The following is a 19,456-nucleotide window of genomic DNA, read 5'->3' as shown; positions in this document are numbered from 1 at the left end:
CATCTCAAGCCTTTTCTCTGATTTTTAAACTGAGATGAGGCGCTTAGGGACATGGTTTAGTGGGCATGGTGTTGTTGGGTTGATGGTTGGACTCGATGATCTTGGAGGTCTCTTCCAACCTTTAATGATTCTTTGCATTTTTGCTTCTGTGCAAAGAAGTTTGGTGGACAAAGGAAAATTCCCTTTTCAAGAACTGGACTAGCAACACAAAACCACAACACAATAACAATATTATTTAATCAAAAGCTCTCTATCCTGAATAACCCTAGGAAACCTAAAGGTGGAAAATTACATCTCAAGCCTTTTCTCTGATTTTTAAACTGCCGTGCTAAATGATATTTTGGGTAAATGTTTGAAAAATCAACATTTGAGAAGTGAAGAAAAGACAGCAAAATAGGCATGCATAAAAGAGCGATTCACTGGGAAGTGTTCTTGTTTATTGGCACTATACTGTCCTGTTCAATGTTCCACACAAAGAGCTGTGAGTGTGGAAATAGACAACAAACTGCTAGCAGATTTTACTTGTAGCAAGTACATGATTTGCTTTCAGTAATACAAGTGTTAATCCATGCTTCCAATTCTGCTATAGAAAACCTGTGATTATTTATATACTACCCTGATGTAGTATCTTGGCACATAATTCTAAGATCTTACCCCTTCATTTGGAAAATAGAGACTCAAGAAACCTTGAATAGACTGGATTTATACAATATAGGAAAGAGAAGATTTAGGGAGAAAGAACAGTATGTCAGTACATAAAAGACTGCCTATAAAGACACCAATGATATGGCAAGAAGTCACTGGACTGATTCGCATCAGGAGAGATTTAGTTTCAACATTAAGTTCAATTTTCCAATTGCAAGCACAGGTGAGCACTGAAACAGGCTTTCTGCAGAAGTTGTAGAACACTCATCAGCTGAATTTTCAAGAAAAGTTTAGATGACCATTTTCAAAGAAGATCCAGTTCTACTGATCATTCCAGAAAGCACAGCAGGTATTTTCTCATGGTCCCTCAAATTCTTTATTTTTGCACTCTGCAGTAACAGACTTTCCATGTACCAGCTGGGGAAAGGGTTAAAAGAAAAGAATTACATTGCCTGGAGACTTTAGCTATGAGTGTAAGATACGGAATTTGTACTATGTGGGTGGGGAGGAAGTGTTAATGCTTAGTACACTAGGTTCTTCTGTTGTGGGTTGCTGTTGTTTCCTTTTGGTTTGCCAAGTTGGAGGACTAGGTTAAAATCAAATGCAGATACAGAGAAAGGACCTAGAAAACCTCCTTGCCTTCATTTTCAGCCTATCAAATCCACACAAAATGCCCCTTTCTTCATAGGAGTTGGAAACACTTTATGTCTGATGGGCAAGCCGTGCCAACTCTTGAATGTCTACTTCTTCAGGAAAACCCTAAGCTTCTTCTCCAGATAATAAGTGTGCAGCCTCAGTAACTGTAAATACACTGGCAACCTGTCTTTCCTGAGCAGCTTATTTTGTGCTGTATCTCATGACTGATTGCCTGCAGAAAGGTATTGTTCACTGTATGACAAGAGCATGAGCTTCCTGGCAATAAAAGAAAGAGAGGACTAGCCCTTCTGCCCCGAGTATTCTCAGTAATCTTGTAAACTCATCATTTGAGTTCCTTATGTATAACTTCATATTGCCTGGAGTTCTCATCTTTGATACAGAAATTATTGTATTTGCTTAATACAAAATAAAACAGGAAACATGAGATTCTTAAAAGAAAATACTTAACTTTTCCCCATCTTTGCTTCCTGATACTCTCTAACATGACATCTCACATTTAATGTAGACTTCCAATCCCTCATTCTAAAGAGGTTACTGGTGTTTTTTCTCTAACACAGTGGTCCCATTAAAAAAATTCTCCTTTTATCCATAATTGCTCTAAACAATTTTTTGTTTAAACCTGCAGAGGACAACACATGTCTAGACTGGATAAAGCTACTTTTTGATAGCATCAATAGTAGCTTCCACTTCAGTCTGCACTGTTGTCAGCTTTGGGATACCTAGTTTTAACAGAGATCTAGGAAGATATGTTAAGCTGGTCAGTTCTGCTTGGGGAGTTCCTGTTGCACTCCTTGGAGAGCCTCCTGGAAGCTGGGTAAGAAGCACAGGTACATGTGAAAAGAGTTATGAGAGAAAGCAAAGGTAAGGAGAGATTCTGCCGGACTGTTTAACAGTATCCCTCTCAGGGAGGACTGAATGGGGTGACACCTCCATCGTTACCCTCACAAATGAAGGAAGTAAATATATAAGAAATAACTTTCTAATTCTTAGAGTCAGCAGCTAAGATTAGATCTCTCTCTCACTTAAGCTATTCTTCATGCTTGACCAGTCCAAATATTAAAATAATTTTCTAGTGGAAAATATTAACATCTGTCTCCTCATTCCTTTATGGTATATAAAATATTTTAAAAGCTGATGTAAATTAAAGAGCCTGAAATGTATTGTCTGGTGAGATCATACGAGGCAGAAAATTGGTCATCCATCGAATTTTGACCTCTGCATATTCCTGGATTTCATTTACATTTATTCTGAGGAAGAAGAAGGAGGAACTGTTTCTTGAACCACCCTTTTTTTCTCCAGATAGGACTATTTATTGAAGTTATTCACTGCTGTTCAGTCTGAACTTTACGTCTTCCTGCTTCACCATCAATGAAATTTTACCTAGATTTCAGGGGTTAGTAAATAAGGCTGATAAAATCTCAAGCAAAACGTACTACAGTAGGTTTGCATAGCTTTCAGAACAGATATTGAATAAAAAGAAAAAGCAGCTTTTTTACCCTGCAGAGAAACCCTGTCAGTCCATTCAACAAAAATCTTATCACGCAAGAAACACCAGCTGTTCTGTTTGATGACTCAAGAAGGCATGAAGCAGCTTAGTATCTCTCATAAACACTTTCCTTGCCATTCATATTCTACACAGAGTCTTTCCCAGAGCTGACCATATCATCTTTGGAATACAAACCAACCTTTCCTCCTCCTCTAATCTCTGCTGACAAAGGGACTGATTTTCCAAGAAATTTATATGCACATATGTGCGCATACACTCAAAGGCTAGGTCAGTTTGTAAAAAGAGATATTTGTACCCAATATCCTTCAAGGAGACGGTCCATGGAATATACCCATATGTAGGCTCAAAAAGCATGAACTTTCTCAAATGAGTGTTCGAACAATGATTTTATGATAAGAAATGCTTTTCCTAACTGCACTCTGAATTCCTCTATTTTTCAGAGTCAAGAATAGACTATGAAAACTGGAATGTGGGGAAGCCAGGACCTACAGTGAAGGTTGACTGGCAAACCAGAATTCTGATAGACTACATGTTTTGATATGGCAAGGCCTTTAAGATATAAAAGCCTGCAGCAAGCACCTCTTCAGAACAACTAAAAAGCCTATTTTATGACACTCACCTAGCAATTGGGTGAATGACTATTTTCACGAGGGGCATGTCAACTGGCTCACCCCTCCTTCCTACTTTCATCCTGTCGCAGGGAGACCTTTTGAATGAAAGTTTCATCAAAACTTCCAGTTACGACAAATCTGTGCTTTCACGTAAAAAATAATGCTGTCAAAAGTCTTCAAACAAATTGATCTCTAATAACAGTAAAAAAGCTCTTCAGTTCTAGGTGGGTAATTTATATTCCTCCTCTATGTAATATTAGATGAAAGGCCTCCATCTAGAAGAAAACCAAAAAGATAACATCCTTCCAAAGAGGTGGGTATGTAGTGGTGATGGACGGAGTAGGATTTCTCCAAACCAGACATTGGTATGTGAACCAAAAGAGGAACACAATACCTGGGAGCACCTCTACACATTTCTACAACAAGAAAGACTCTAGATCTTTAGGACATCCAGGGTGGGATTCACATCCTCCGCAAGTCACTGCCTGTGTTCTGTAATCGTCTGAGAAAGGAAGGTGTCTTCTAAGTTCTCTGGAGGAACAGTCAGGATGCCTAATTTTAGACAATTCTGGTGGACAGAATCTCCTCTGTGATAGGCAGTTACCTTGGAAGGAGTGCTTCATTAGCTGTCTACAGTTTGTTTCGTGGTTAGGTGCTTCAGTTAGACACAGTGGGTCCCACCAAAGAATTTTTTCTAAGTCAATGCAGAGAGGAAATCCCTTTCCTCTCACCCTGTCATTATAACCTATGGATGGTTCAAGGAACTGAAGAAATAATTTTATTCCATTACAGGCCTTCTCTTAACATTCAGAACATTGACTGTAATCTGTCATGTTGGCAAATGATAGAAAAACTGTAATCTGATGCAGAAAAAAAGAAAACAATGATACATTGGTGTAGAACATGGTGCCTCTTCACAATGTCTCAGTGCAGTATGGGAGCATTTGCTTGAAGCTTAGCAGTTGTTGGTCAAGAGGAACATAGTCATGGTTGTCCCTACTACAATAAATAGTAATCTTCAGAGACAAGTAACAGAGAAAACTCTCCCAGCTTAGGGAAGAGAGTGTTCAATGTTTGCTTTGACCTACTTCCACAACCAGCCATAGCAGCACGGGAGGCATCAGGCAAGGATGTCAGGGAAAGAACCATTTCCGTGTCACCATGTCGTCTTTTTGCACCAGAAGCAGTATCTTTGTTTTTAGTACAAATATAGAAAAAACTGTTCTTCTGGCACTATAAACCTGGTTCCCAACTGGGTTCATACAATTGTATTGTCAGATAGGAGGCAGGCATGTGGATATTGTCTCTTCTGCCTCTGTTGGTTTCTCATTCTTCATGAAATCAGCTCCAGAATTGAGCAACGACCTTTTCAACCTGCCAGAAAAGCTAAATCCTCCTGATAGAAACTATTCCTCAGTTTTATATTTTGAATTATTAAAAAGTTAAGTTTTTAAAGAACAGTCTGGAGTTGGTTCCACCTCTGAATCCACTAACAAGCTGAGAAGTGGAGGACCAGAGGGACTCCTGCTTCCCACCCCAATAGCTGAGGCTGTTCCTGAGGCAGCCAGAATGGTGTGTTCACAGTCTCCATGGGACAGCAGGTCACTGCTTAGGACTAGCAACTTGATCAGTTTTTTTAAAGCTTATAAATATTCCTAATGTGCAATAAAAATGAAGGCTTTTGGAAGAGTAAAGGAACGTGCACCCCTGTGTCATTACCACAGATCTGTAGTTACACACAAACAACTCCATTCAACTGCAGATTATTTCTTAAATCCTATAATTTCCTCTTCTCAGTTAACTATATAGTGTTGCTGAGAATATATCTTTGGGAATAACTATGGTGCTTTTTGAAAGCTTGGAAACTACTCTTAATTACCAGACAACCCATTTTCCTGAGGTGATTTACAAACCAGAGCTCCTCCTTTCAGTGAAAGGATGAGATATATGACACATTTGTGTATTTCATCCCAGCTGAGTGATTTTTTGTCCAAAATCAGAATTGCGCCGATATACTCTTTCTCACAAGGTTACTGAAGCAGTTCCCATTCCCAGAGAATTAATTTCTCCTTACCAACTAACTGTTAATGCATTTGACATGCCTGGCAAGTAACTGCCTCCTGCATGGCCGGAGAACAAGCCCAGAAGCTTCAGATTAGTTTTGCTCAGCGTAAGACTTTGGGACAGTTTGTTTTATGTGATAACATTTTTAACTTGGAGACTATATCCTGATGTCCTGTTGACTGCAGCTTAACCACAGTTTAAATTATGAAAGTTGTATTTATGCAACAGCTTCTATCTGAAAGTTTACTTATGCAACAACTTCTATTTGAAAGTTTATGGGTGGTTTGTGTATATAATAAACACATGGATAGGACAGGAGTAATTTCAGCTGCTGCTGAAATATGGTTGCTACAGAAAATGGAACACAGCAGTTTTCTGAAACCTTGGGACAGCAATACTGTGTCACTGATCCTTACTGGACTTAGTGTTGAAATAGTATTGAAATTGAATTAGTATTGAAATATTCGACATAACGCATTGTCCAGCATGCATATACACCAGCAGCATTGCCAGTCTTGATTTTTGATAACCAATGTTAGCCATGGCTTAAAGTTCATGCCTCATTTTGAAGGGAAGTGGGACATCCATGCAGCATTCAGTCAAAAGGACTAGTTCTGCATGCTGAGCCACCAATGGCTCTTTTTTCAGTGCTAGTTTGTGGGATGTAACCACATACTTATGGTTCGGTATGACCAAATCTATAATCAAACTATGTTTGAAAAATCTGGCAGGATTAGGGTATATAGCTGCAAACCCTGATGAAAGATGGCTTGGCTGAGGACCATATCTCAGGAAATCTTCATTCTCTACCTGTTTGCAACAGAAAATCCCACTGAGAACTTGGACAGGTCATTTTATTCATGCTTTACTTGCCTGCTTGTGAAGTGCCATAATACTTTCCAGAAATACTGTGGGGATAACGGCTATGAAAGAAGGATTTTTAAAAATGCAATCTGTTTCTACAGATATTTTAAATGAGATGATTTTTAATTAACTTTTATTTCCATTTCTATGCATACATTTTTTTCATTTTTACTAGAATTTTATTTTTGAGTATTGTTTTATTTCACTACTCCTTCCTTTTGCTTTTTATTTTCCCCTTTTCTCAGTTTTTAAAAAATTTAACTTTTTCAGAATTTTCACTTCTTACAGAATTTAATCTTTTTTTTCTTTTTTGCAAAAGAAATATACACTGTGCTCAGATGCATATACAGTGTGCTCAGATACTAAAGTAGTAAGTGCTAGAAGGAAAGAGAGGACAAACAATACTTACCATTTCATAGAACAGCAGTAAAAGGATCCAAACTGGGGCAACTCACAGTTTACACATAATTACCAAGGTCCCATTTTTTGATGCAACAGCTAATGGAAATTGGCTAATTGGAAACTGGATACAGCTAACAAACTTGTATGTTAAAGGCCTATAAATCTATTCCACTACTTTGCCAGAAACAGCCAATTCAGGTTTATTTTCTCGTATTTTCTTAAGAAGCTAAAGGTCTTAAGGTAATTTTTCTGCCTGTGAGCAATCTGACAGAACCTTTGCTGTCACATATTATTGAACCCCATTATCCTAATCCTTTTTGCTCTTCTTGCTTGCTGTTTCTTCCAAAGAAATACATGAAACAAACTTACTATTTTTACTTTGAATAACAGTACATGTAGTATAATTTAAAAGGTTTATTTTTATTTATGTAAAAATTAAGTAGGATCCCATTGACATGAAGTGCTTTTATTAAGAACTTGTCTTCGTTTCTTATCCTTTGTTTGACTTTTTTCCCTCCAGGTGAACAACTTTCCCCTCATTCTTCGGACATTCTTTTTCATGTAAGAATCTGATGGGGAAACCTGTCAAATGGTCTTAGAAAATTCAGACACACTGCATTTATTGCACCCTTATTGACTTTCCAGCAGAATACTTACAAAAGTACTAACAAAGCGCGTCATAGATTTATCTGTGTTTTTATGTTGTATCTTATTTTAACAACTGCCTGGTCTTTAAATGTTTACTGCTCCTTAGTAATGTAGAACAACTTACATGAAAATAGTTTACTATAAAATATTCACACTTAGTAGACAAAATTATTTTCACTGATAAATGCATATAAAGATTTGTCTCTTTGGCATGACTATACACTCAATTCTGTAATACCTAAGTAACAAACTATGGTGTTTTGACCCTAATTTAAATAGTTCTGGTTATGCAGAAGCTTAAAGATCTTTTATTTCATGGCACAAAGCAAGAATTCCTCTCCGTAAGCTACCCAAAGAACTTTGGACATGGTGTCAACACAAGGGAAGGTGCAAGCATGGTCTTGTTAGGATGTCATGATACGTTAGGCTATCATCAGCCTCTCATGAGCTTAGCAGAGTGGGTGTCTCATTACTGGGATACGAGCTCCTCAGGTATTATAGTGAGTGGTCTTGTTGCTTTACTGGGCAGCATTTTTCCCTGCTGCATAAAGACTGAACCTATGGCTGCCAGCTGTTCTCCAGCAAAATTTTCTAATACAGGTATTTTTATGAATGAACTTAAAACACACTCTCTTTTATAGCTAATGAAACACCTAGTAATCCTCCAAAATTAAATAGTCTGGAGAAAAACCAAACCCTGTGAATTCTATGATACATGATCCCCTATTTCACATGCTATAGTTAACATACTAAATTATTAGAAACATATTTACCTCAGTATATTTGCAGTAGCTTTCCTTTCTTGTGGTAGAAGGTCAGGGTCTCTCAAAACTTCTTCCAGCAAATTTAACACATTCATTTTCAGCTCATTGTTCAGCTCAAAATCCTACAAAGGAAAACAATTTTACTTCCTTTTGTTTTGACAATGTTGATCAAATAACTGAATGGATACACTTTTGTGAGTTTTGTCTATTTTTTTCTTTTTTTTTTTGCTATTAGGTTTGAAAATATTTAGAAAACTTGGAAAGCTGTTGCAGTGAACAGGCTAGAAAAGTGGGAGCCTGAAAGGCTATAATTTATCTCCTTTTCTGACCTTTATTCTTCTGTGTGGAAATGGGCATATCACGTAACTTTTCCCTTCTGAAGTAAGAACTGCATCTCACGAATACCCACAAAATGCCTTATCCTCTCTTCTCCTGTGATGTCTATAAAAGCGGAAAAACAGTTTAATTGCAATACTGAGACCACTGCCTAGAGAGGCTGGACACTGTTTTGTTTTCACTGTTTTCTTGAGTTTCTCTGTTTATCTGTTTTCCACTCTGGTATTTCTTATCTCATACTCACCCCTTTTGGAAAGATCTGCTTTTTGTTCCACATAGTGGAGTACTCAACCTAATAAGCTCGATAAATCAGACTAGTGCTCTCTGGCACTGCACGTAAGAGCTTCAGCATTTTAATTATTTCTGAGGCAGACTGATATCTGACACAGGAAAACCCAACAACCATTTCTATTGATCTCGGATATTGGAGAAAATCAAAGAATAGAACCATGTATGAACTTTAAGGTGGGAACCTACAGGAGTAGACTCCAAAAATGCTTTTATTGAGCTCAAAGCTAGCATTTCAATAAGAAAATTAAACCCAAAACCTTCAGTCATCTAGTGTATCATAGGTCTTCCTTGGTAACCCACAGTTACTTGCAAGCAAGACCATGTTTGTGGCAAGCCCTGCTTGTTTCCATGGGAACAGAAGCCACAAAGTTATTGAAACTGGGAAATGTTAATTTTTCCAAAGAATCAGCTACAACTCTTTCTGTTGCGACAGGGTCCTAAATTGACAGAATTTCTGGAGATACGTGTCTCTGAGAAGAACCACTCCTGGTGAAGACACACGTCCTCACACCATGCGTTTCACCTGAGGGGACGCGGGAGCATCAGAGCGCACCAAAGTCACAAAGGAAGGTGATGCTTAGTTTGGAAAAGGGATGAAATACTTAAGACAAGGAGGAGGATGCATGTTCATTAAAGAAAGTGGTGTCACAGCCATGCTTACAGCACTTTTTGAGAAAGCTTATCGCTCGAAATGTTAACGCTTAGAAATACCCTGCTGTCACCCGCCAGCAATGCCCTAGGCATTTCCCTCCTGTTAAGAGCATCCCTTTTCACCCTTCAAAAGCCTTCTGAACTTGGCCAGAGCTAATTCATATTTTGAAACCAGCCAGTATCTGTGTCTTAGTTTTTTGTGATGTCTGTCCATATTAGAGGATGTTGGAGAACAGGAAGCTGTGCAGTATTAGGCTTTGAATCGTTACATATGCCTCAAAATCCAGCAAAAAAATAGTTCCGGGTACTGCATTGTATTTGTTTTATAAAATAAATTTTCTACAGCCATTGTCCAAAATGTGTCCTTTAGGAACTCTTTTAGCCTGTTTGCAAAAGAAGACAGAGATTTTTATTTATTTATTTAGGGTATGGAAATGGGCCTAATCATTGAAAGCATGAGGAATGTAACTAAACTACATGAGAGTATGTTTGCTCCAGTGTTTTTTAAAAGAAAACCATTCGGAGTATGAAACTATCAAAATTTAGCTAAAGAAGAAACCTTGAGTCTGCACAAGTTTAAGCAACCAGCGTAATTAATAATAGTATTGTCTGTCCCATAGTTTGATGGTGGCCATTCTATAAAAGAAGCTGGGTATCTTTGCTAGTCATGCTGCAAAAATATCATCAATGAACAGAGAAGGTATCCAAGAGCTGACAAACCTAACATCCTCATTTAGCATGTTGGGTAAAATTCTCCCCTGCCACTGTAAATGGGCATATCTCAACAACATGATCATGATTTTACCTCCATATATGTTTTTCTTATATTGGTCGATTATTTTCATTACAGGATAATTTTTCTCAAGAAGTCTTGCTTTATTGGAACTAAATTTATCACTAAAAAGAGTCTATATTTTAAGTTATTTAATTTGTGAATCAGGATGTGGAAGCCTCACCTATGAATATCAGACTCAGCAAAACCTAAGCACTTTCAGTTTTGCACGTTTACAAGCTAATTCTTGTAAGTAATAAGAATTAATACATTGTACGTTAACAGCAAAACATGTTTGTTGAGGAGTAATCTCCACAAGATAGCAGTTCTGGAATCGCTGGAAGAACTCATACTGGTAAGCTACATGAACTCTTCGTTCCTAGGGTTAGGGCTATCTCCCACTTCAATTACACTGGCTTTGGAAGAAACTTCATGGTGGAAAAATCCACTTCTCTAACCTCAGAAAAATGAGAAGTCCTAGACCCTTTATTAGCATAGCCAGCCCAAACTATCGTGGATGATAGGGACTGATTAGGTATTATAGACAGAGGATGCTTTGGTTTATGTGACTCCTTCAGTCCCAGCCGCTGTCACACCTCCACGCCAGCCTGACTCACACAGCTAGATGTCACTTCACAGCACAGCCTTCCCACAGGACAGACCTTGCCCTATGTCCATGCAATTTCTGCAGCTGTTGTCTTACTGCCCAAAATCTCTTTTTTGTGCCTGGAGATATTCTTTTTTATAGCAATGTGCCAGCTGCTTCTTATAATGTGAGGAGAAAAAAAATGAAAAAAAGGTGGGATTCAGAAGAAAACTGGAGAGCTAATCTATTTTTCCATCAAAGTTCATGATCTAGGGGGCACTGAGATTCTAGTGTGATAAGCAATATATAAAAAATCTAGGGAAATCATTGAACTTAAACATGTACATATATGTACAACTCTATGTAGAAATGTTAACATGAGAATTATACAAACACCAAAACACCTAGCAACCAATTCCAAATATAATTTATAGATAAATAACCATAAATACATGCAGATTATATCTATCTGTATTATGGGCATTACATATGAATATATATTAATATATGACATGTATATTATATCTATTTAAAGTATAGGCACATGTAGATCTATATGTAGTTATATATAGGTCTAGATATATTGTCTCTATGTATATCACATCTCTGTATATAATTTTAGACCACTTTTGTGACATTTTTATCTATTGTATCACCTGTTAATACGTTTCACTATTTCTTCCAGCCATTGGAAGGGCTCGCAACAAGACTCTGCCACCATCCTCAGCAGTGAAGGCTGGCAAGGCTGAGTAAACCCACTATACTGCCTTACATTTAAATTGCTGCATGTGTTAGACTACCCCAACGATCAAAGAGACTTTTACTTGAAATTTACATATCACAGAAGGAATACAGTCGGTCAGACAAGAACCACTCAATTTTCCAGCAGGCACATTTCAGTATGACAGCGGTCTAGTCCTCCATGAGAGGGCACATACCTCTAATACATTTTAGAGTCCATAGTAGCCTAAAGATTTGTGCGTCTTATTCAGATTTTCATTTGACTTAAGCAGAGAAATTAACTAAGATTCCAAAACAAAATTTAAACTTTTAAGTCCATTACTGTCAGTAATGGGAAAAGATTTCTTCCCTATTTATTTAATATTTATACTGCAAAACCAATTATGAAATGTGCAGATATAGAAAAAATGACAGCTGATGAGTTAAGTAGGAGGCCTGCCCTGGAGTCACCTCGGATAAGAATAGGATGTATGAAGTTCCCGACCAATCAAAAGCACTGTGCACCATGTTCAGCACCACTTAATGAAGTTTCCAGCAGTAGAAGACTGCAGCAACAGAGAGAAGTGTATTAATTTTGCTGTCACCCACCTGCACTGCGAAAGCAAAAGCCTCCTTTGTAACTACAGAGCATCAAAATCAGCATGATTACATTTTAAGTAGACTCATAACCAGCCTGTTGATCTCCACCATGCATAGGATTAGACAGCAATGTTCTCTTTATGAAGTGCAAGCACATTCCCTTGCCAGGAGGAGCTAGGAAAGCTGTGCTGCAGTATGAGAAGTGCTTCAGAAGCAACCTATCCAGCTGAGTGAAAAAAAAGATTAAAAAAAAAAAGGTGGGGGATGATGGATTTGAAATCACTGACCAGAAGAAAAGAGACTGCAGCAGAGGCAGCAGAAAGCAAGAAAAAGATAACTTAGCTATGCTGGTGAGGTACAACCAGAAATACGTACATTTACTATCAGTGGTTTATACAGAGAATGTAATCTTCAAGTTTTGACATGGGCTCAGTGAAACCTCAAAAGCTTTTCCTCCCCTCTTTCTTTAAATCTTCCTAAGTGAAAGGAAACATCCTTCATCTAAACAATGTGAGGAAACATTGAATAACCCAGACAAATAAAAGGGAGCTAAAACCTGAGAACCTAATTTGTATTTGATTATGGCAGTGACAAGGACTACAGAAAACACCAGAGGGAGGGAAGGAAGGGGCAGGAGGGGAGAGGGGAAGGAATTGTGCATGGAAAAACCACAAAGAAATTCTAGAGGGAACCCTTTCACACAGTTGTATCATCCAACTTCAACATAACCCTACACGCTTCATGTAAAAATAATCTCATCTAAATTCAGCTCTGAAACTAGAGCCAACTTTTCAACTCCTCAGGCACCTGCTTACAAAGGCAAAAAAAGCCAATTGGCTGGCTGGCTTCAGTGCCCTGTGATTGCCATGTGAAGGAGAGGAGGGATATGAGTTGTCAGGATAAATGTAGCACTACTCCCTCATGACAGTTTTCTCTGAATGCATTTGGACTCATTTTATTAGTTTCTCTCTCTTTAATTCTAATTTTCTATTACATAGTATTATGCTCTGAAAAGACCCGAGAATGGAAAGTTCTCCAGATGCTCTGGCCAGCATCAGTGGAACGTGCCACCCACCTGAGTATCACACCCCGAGCTGGCAGGGCTTGTCACAGATGGGGGGACGGCTCTAGCCAGCTGACTGAGAGTGCCTCCCAGCTTGGAAGCCTTTTTTCAAGCAGGGAAGGAAGGGAGCTGACTGCTTTCCAATTCAGATTCCCAGCCTTGGCACGCTCAGCCCACAGTCTTTCCACAGACGCTCCCAGATGTAGCCGATATTATCACTATAAGCAAGAAGGCTCGATGCACTGAAATCTTTTCCTAGCCACTTCTCTTCATCTTGTCAATAACTACATAGTGAGAATTCTTCAATCCATAAACCACAAATAAGAGAAACTGAAGAGGAATGCGTTAGATGGAAACAGGGAGAAGAAGAAAAGAGAAACATGGGGAAAGAACAAGAAATGGTCACATTTCTAAAACGGAAGGTGAAGTAACCGGAGAGGTACCAAGTAAGAAGAAATGTCAGGCAAAGACAGCAAATGGTGGGACTTTTGCATAATAGCTGGAGATGGGAACATTTTAAGAGGCCTCTGGAAGTGAAAATGCTCTGAAGGAGAGGAAGGAAGAGTTAAATTAGCGAAGGGAGAAGAAGAAAATCTATTGAAGCATTAAAAACACCAGACGTGAAAGGGAGGGAAACCTGCATGTAAAGCTAGAGTCAGGTTTTGGACGTCTCTGTGAGTACTCATATGAAGTGGAGATACTGTGTGCAGACTTATTGTCCTTTGCCCCCAGCTGCAGCAGCAGACTGCAAATAGCAGATGAGCACAGACACTGAGAAAGACTAGCATTGCTACTGGCTATAACTGATTACTTCAAAGTGACGGGCTAATGATAAAATCCTGCTGGGACCCCAGTATTGGAGATATCCAGGAGGGGAGAGAGATCTACTGAAGGACTGTTTACAAGGAATTTGGAATATTTTTAAATAGATGGGGTTTGCCCTACAATTTTAATGTATCTGCTCTCATGCAAAAGTGTAAACAGGTAGTTATTTCAATGGCATCAGTGGAGTGACTCTTAATCTTCTACAGAGCAGATCAAAATCTATCTCAGTTAACTGGAGTTACCCCAGTGCTGCAGTCCTCTAAAACTATATTTCATTTTCCAGCATTAAGGCACACTTCAGCTATCACATATAATTGTGCTGAGGGAAATGTTTATAAATTCACTTGCAGCAAAACATTTACACATGTGGAAGGCAAAGATAAAATATATTATAACTGGCTATCAGGAAAATTCATCCCTGAACTTGAAGTCTGACTTCAAGAAGCAAGCAAAAGACAACAGCTTTGTCTTCCAGTTAGTTTCAAGTGCAAAGAGACAGTCATCATTTGGGGAAGAGTGCCAGTCCTAATTCTACAGTATCAGCATTAGCCTGTCACTCCTGATGGAACACAATCAGGTTAAAAGTACAAGCTACGTTAATAGCATGACTGAGTAATTCTCAGCACATACAATACAAACCTCTCCTTATCCAAGCACTGTGTAACCCTGTAGTGCAAAGAAACCTTGAAAGAAGAATCTAGCCATTACGTATTGTCAGATTAAAGCATTCAGGACAGTTAAGAAATGTGACATCCCTGCCTCTAAGTCTTGGGATGCAGTACGTTCAAGAGCTTTGCAGAAAGACCTCAGTGAAGAAGGGCCTGTCAGGCTCCAGCAGAAGTGGGTCCAGAGTACCACTAATTAGTTTGACTGACTGCAAGCTTGGCTACCGTTCTGGGCATGACTCATGTTCCCTGAAGGGTCATGGTATAGCAAACCCTTGTGCTTCTGCGACGTTTGGACAGAGCATAGCAACAATTAAATGCATTACTATTCAATGCATGACTGTGTTCTGCACAGGGCATAAGTTTACGCAAACTGGATTTCTTCACTAAGTGACCAACGGCATGCTGGAAGGCTCACTCAGGGTTCCCTTGCTCTGCCCCTCTCTGGGGCAACCTCTCTGTTTCTTCAGTTCACAATTTGTATCATGACATCTGTTTATTTCAGAAAGAACCCCAGAAATTCCTTTGCTGTTTCAAGGCAGAGGCCACGGATCCTAGGGGTTTATTTGAAATATAGTTAAAATATAGCACATCTTGCTATCATACAGTAAGTGTGGCTTAAAAGTAATTTGTTCACATTTCTACAATAAACTTACTATAACTTTGCCAGGCATCATATTAATTACTTTATGCCTTTAAACACGAGCCAAGTTGGGCTTGTATAAAGGAATTTTTATCTTGTTTTTTATTCCAATGTACAGAATGGAATTGGCCAATTCACATGCACTAAAACTGTTTTTAACTAACTAAAATCATCTTTGCTTGGACAATTCTCTGTATACAGGTGTCCTCCATAATCCCTAAGTGCTATCAATAACTACATCTGCAAAACCTTCTGTTGAAAACCCAACACAGCTTCATTGGTATGAATGAGAAAATTACTTGCAGTAGATTATTTCACAGCTGGAGCAAGACAGGCATCAGACACAAGATCATGACCTATACTCTCAAAATTCAAGCCTTGATCTTCTCCCCAGATCTTGTGGTAACTTCGTAACTCACTGACACTGCCTGGCAGCCATCTAGTTTGTAAGAGAGTTAAGATTTGCCAAGTCATTCCTGCCGAGACCTTCAAAGAAGCCAACAGGAACAAGCACCCAGCTGTCATTCAAAACTGGGAAGTCTGGAGAAGCCAGCCTCTCTTTCTTCATCAGCAGATGCGAAAGCTCTCTTCTTGGAGAAGCTCCATTTCAATCTGCTTGCCACAGAAGCAGAAAAAACTTGATTTTGTAACATGAAGTGTTTAGATAAAAGACGTGAAAGTATTGCTAAACAAAGAAAATGAGGCTGCAAGACCTCACTAGGATAATGAAAATCATACAAACACTTTCTCCTCTTGGCCTCCTTTTCCCTTCCTATTTTTCCATCTCTAGAGCAGTCAGTGGGAGTTTTATACTCGTGAGCCCTTTCCATTTCCATCAATGCTCTTGTCTTCACAATGACTATCTGCCTTGTCATTTGTGTCTTCATTGTTTACAACGGGAGAATCCTACACTGTTCCTCTCAACAACATTTTAAAAACGAAATGTAAACATGAACATTCTGCTGTTATTTTGGGCAAAAAAGAAAGCTTTATTGGGTTGTAGGTGGCTGAATGAAAAAGACAGAGAAGAGGAAGGAAAAAAAGAGGAGGGATAGGGAATGAAAAGAACAAAAGTGTAAATAAAAAAACCTGGAAAACCTAAATGAGCCATCCTTCACACTGTGCTGGTTTTGGCTGATGAGCAATACAGGTTTGATTCCTCTTCCTCAGTGTGGTAAAAACAAAAAGTCTGTGTCACATTATGCAAGGATTTTTTTTTCCGATTTTTTATCTGTGCCTTGGGAGCTCCTGGAGACATTAATTAGTTCCTTCTGCCCTCCTGAAAGTGCTGCAGATCTGACATTATCACTATATATTTACTTGGAATTTACGTGAGTCTCCTACAGTGTATGACCCAAGTTTTAAAAATAATGAATCCTTTTTATAAGCACTGTTTAGTATGATTTCAACATAACAAAACTGCTTTATTAAAGCACATCCTCACTGAATAGGCTGAATTGTTAATTTTAATTATTCTGTTTTCTGGCCACAGACAAGTTTACATATTAAATACTATCCATGCTTAGACATATTTTAAAAAACACATGCTTTAAACAAAAAACCAACCCTGAAACACACACAACTGTGGTTTTGACACAGTTGCAAGATACTGTAGGAAGCAAATTCATTCCATAGCCCAGCAGAGGAAAGACCCTTCAAACCCTGGCCAAGGATTTGCTAGAGAAAAGTGAAGAAACACAAAGCTTTGAACCATTTGTTTGGATAATTCCTTTATCCCTCCTTCATGCGCTAACCCTGACCCATGTTATTATACGCTTGAGAGCAGCACACTAAAGCAAGCCAAAGGGATCCAGAGGGAGGGATGGAGGGCAGGGAATAACTAAGTGGGATGATATATGTAAGAGCACTTTTAACAGATGGTTATTCGTTAGCCTCTTTGCATTGCACACATTTCTGAACATAGCCCGCACACTCCTATGTGACTGTGCAGCACCTCATGTGCTCTGGGCACTAGAACACAATAAATCAGTACAATAATTTAGGCAGATAAATAACTTGTAGAGAGCTGACTGTCACTGGTGAATCAGAGAGCACCAGAACAGAGTTAGCTATGCTGCAGAGTTACTCACATGCTGCAACACTAAGCATGTCTGTAGTAACATCTCGCACCCTAAAAAGAGAACTAAAGAAGCCCCACAGTTTACCCATCTAATGCCTTTGCTTCTCTTTACATCTAGTAATAAGGAAATGGCATTTTGGCAGAAAAAAAATCTGTGCAGCAGGTCACCTTTTACAGTGGCACAGGCTAGCAATGACTACAAGGATCTCAGGCATATCACAAGGAAAACAGTACCAAGACAGTGGGAGAAGCTTGTCCCACAGAGGACAGAAATTGCCTATTTGGTGTTGGGAGTTTTTGCAGCAAAAGCAAATTCAAAGCCAAGTGGAGAGAAAACAGTATCAGCAAAGCATACTGAATTGCATGTTTATCTTTGCGAATATCAACTTATTTTGTCAACTTTTTTTTTTTAAACAGAATAAAACCTGCCCTTGGCTGCTGATGAAGGTGAAGGACGTCTTAGATGCATTAAGTGGCCAGAGAATGATGCAAATACCTTAAAACGTAATAAAGATTTTGGCAGGTCTCTTGATCTCACAGAATTTTAATACTTACATTGGTTTGTCATTTTGGAAACCTAATAAGCATTTCTTCACCAGACACTGGTGGCTAAGGGTTCTCTGGCTTGCAGTTTGTGTTGTTATTGTAAAATGAGGCTCTGAGCTACTGCTCTCTCAGGACTATGCATCTTTACTGCCAACATTTCATACTATTTGGCCAGACAGTAATTCTTCACTTGCCTTCCTTAAAGCAGTGCTGTCCCATATTTTTTTGGCAGAAACTAGTCAGTCATTTCTGGTTTGCTGAGGTCTTATGTCCTTTCTCTCTCCCTACTCTCACAAATAAACAACACAAAAAGCTGATTACATGCTCTGTTGCTGTAGCATTCATTACTTTCTGTGACAAAGCCCTTGCATTTTAAAATATTTGCTATATTGGAATACTGGATTAAGAGAGCTAGAAAATTAAAATATGCCACCCTTGCCATGGGAAAAATAAAAGGCAGTGAGTGACTACAGAGTCCAGGTAATATCTTCCACTTTGAAAATGCACAGTGTTGAATTTTTACTCATTACCTTTGTCCTCTTAATATTTTTAAAAGAATACTAATTGGAAACATTATGCAAAAGTAGGTGCAAAAGTATTCAGGACGATGTTATATTTTTGCATATCATGGGTACTTTTGACATGGAAACAGAGAACACTTCTATTTTTAAGGAGAGGAAGTATATTTTTGGTAAATTGCTACAATGACAGAGTATGCTTCTGCTCTTCACAGTTACTTTGTATTTATGATAGAGAATCATCACAACTCAGTCAGGGTCAGCTCTGCAATTTAAAATTCAGCCTACCTAGTTGTAGACAGTTGCTTAACGTAGACCAAGGTCTGATGATTTCTAACATTTTCACAACCACATTATTTAACCATCTTTTAATTAGTATAGAGGGTCAACTCAACTTAGAGCAATTACTTAATACGAACTGTGGCAGGGACACAGTAAGTATGTACGGTACACTACCATAACACAGAACAGTAATAACAGACTTCTGCTGTTCCTGTTACAGCTCAAGATTTTGCCACGCAATGATTTTCATTTAGCAGGTAGTCAAAGAGAACTTGGTGTACATAGGTTGTTTCCAATAACTAAAAATGTTTAATTATTCTCATGATACCAAGAGAGGTTTTATTAATCTCTTCCGGGCTGTTCAGCTTTTCAAACACAACGAATTTTCCCATTTGTGCATTTTTTAAAGACTTCATTCTCTAGCAAACTTAACCTCTATGAAAATTAAACCTATCACATGGAAAAAAGGAATTGAGTTTGACATAGGAGAGTTTGACATTGCTGCAGTTAGCTGTGCAATAAATCCTTTTTAGATGAAGTGTTCTTGATTATTAGCATGTAGTGACAAAGCAGCCTATAATTGCCATGACATACCATCTATCCAACGCCTAACAAAAATCTTTCATTTGCTTCCAAAGTGCTCTCACTCTTTCTCTTTCCTTCCCTCCTTCTTTCTTTCCTTCCTTCCTTCTTTCTCTCCATCTCTCTTTCTCTCT

At 38.5% G+C, this 19,456-nt stretch overlaps 1 protein-coding gene across 1 annotated transcript in view; it reads right to left on the bottom strand.

Annotated features, from left to right (window-relative positions):
- RASGRF2 (Ras protein-specific guanine nucleotide-releasing factor 2) overlaps window positions 1-19,456 on the bottom strand; it is a 171,505-nt gene that overhangs the window by 11,189 nt on the left and 140,860 nt on the right. The window contains exon 20 of the mRNA XM_009331784.1: window positions 8,172-8,284. Coding sequence (XP_009330059.1) covers window positions 8,172-8,284 — 113 coding nt within the window. The remainder of the gene's footprint in view (window positions 1-8,171; window positions 8,285-19,456) is intronic.

This window comes from Pygoscelis adeliae, unplaced genomic scaffold, assembly GCF_000699105.1.
Source record: "Pygoscelis adeliae isolate BGI_AS28 unplaced genomic scaffold, ASM69910v1 Scaffold19, whole genome shotgun sequence".
Classification (NCBI taxonomy): Eukaryota; Metazoa; Chordata; class Aves; order Sphenisciformes; family Spheniscidae; genus Pygoscelis; species Pygoscelis adeliae.
The sequence above is the reverse complement of the archived record's forward strand: the minus strand, read 5'-3'. Positions and strand labels throughout refer to the sequence as shown.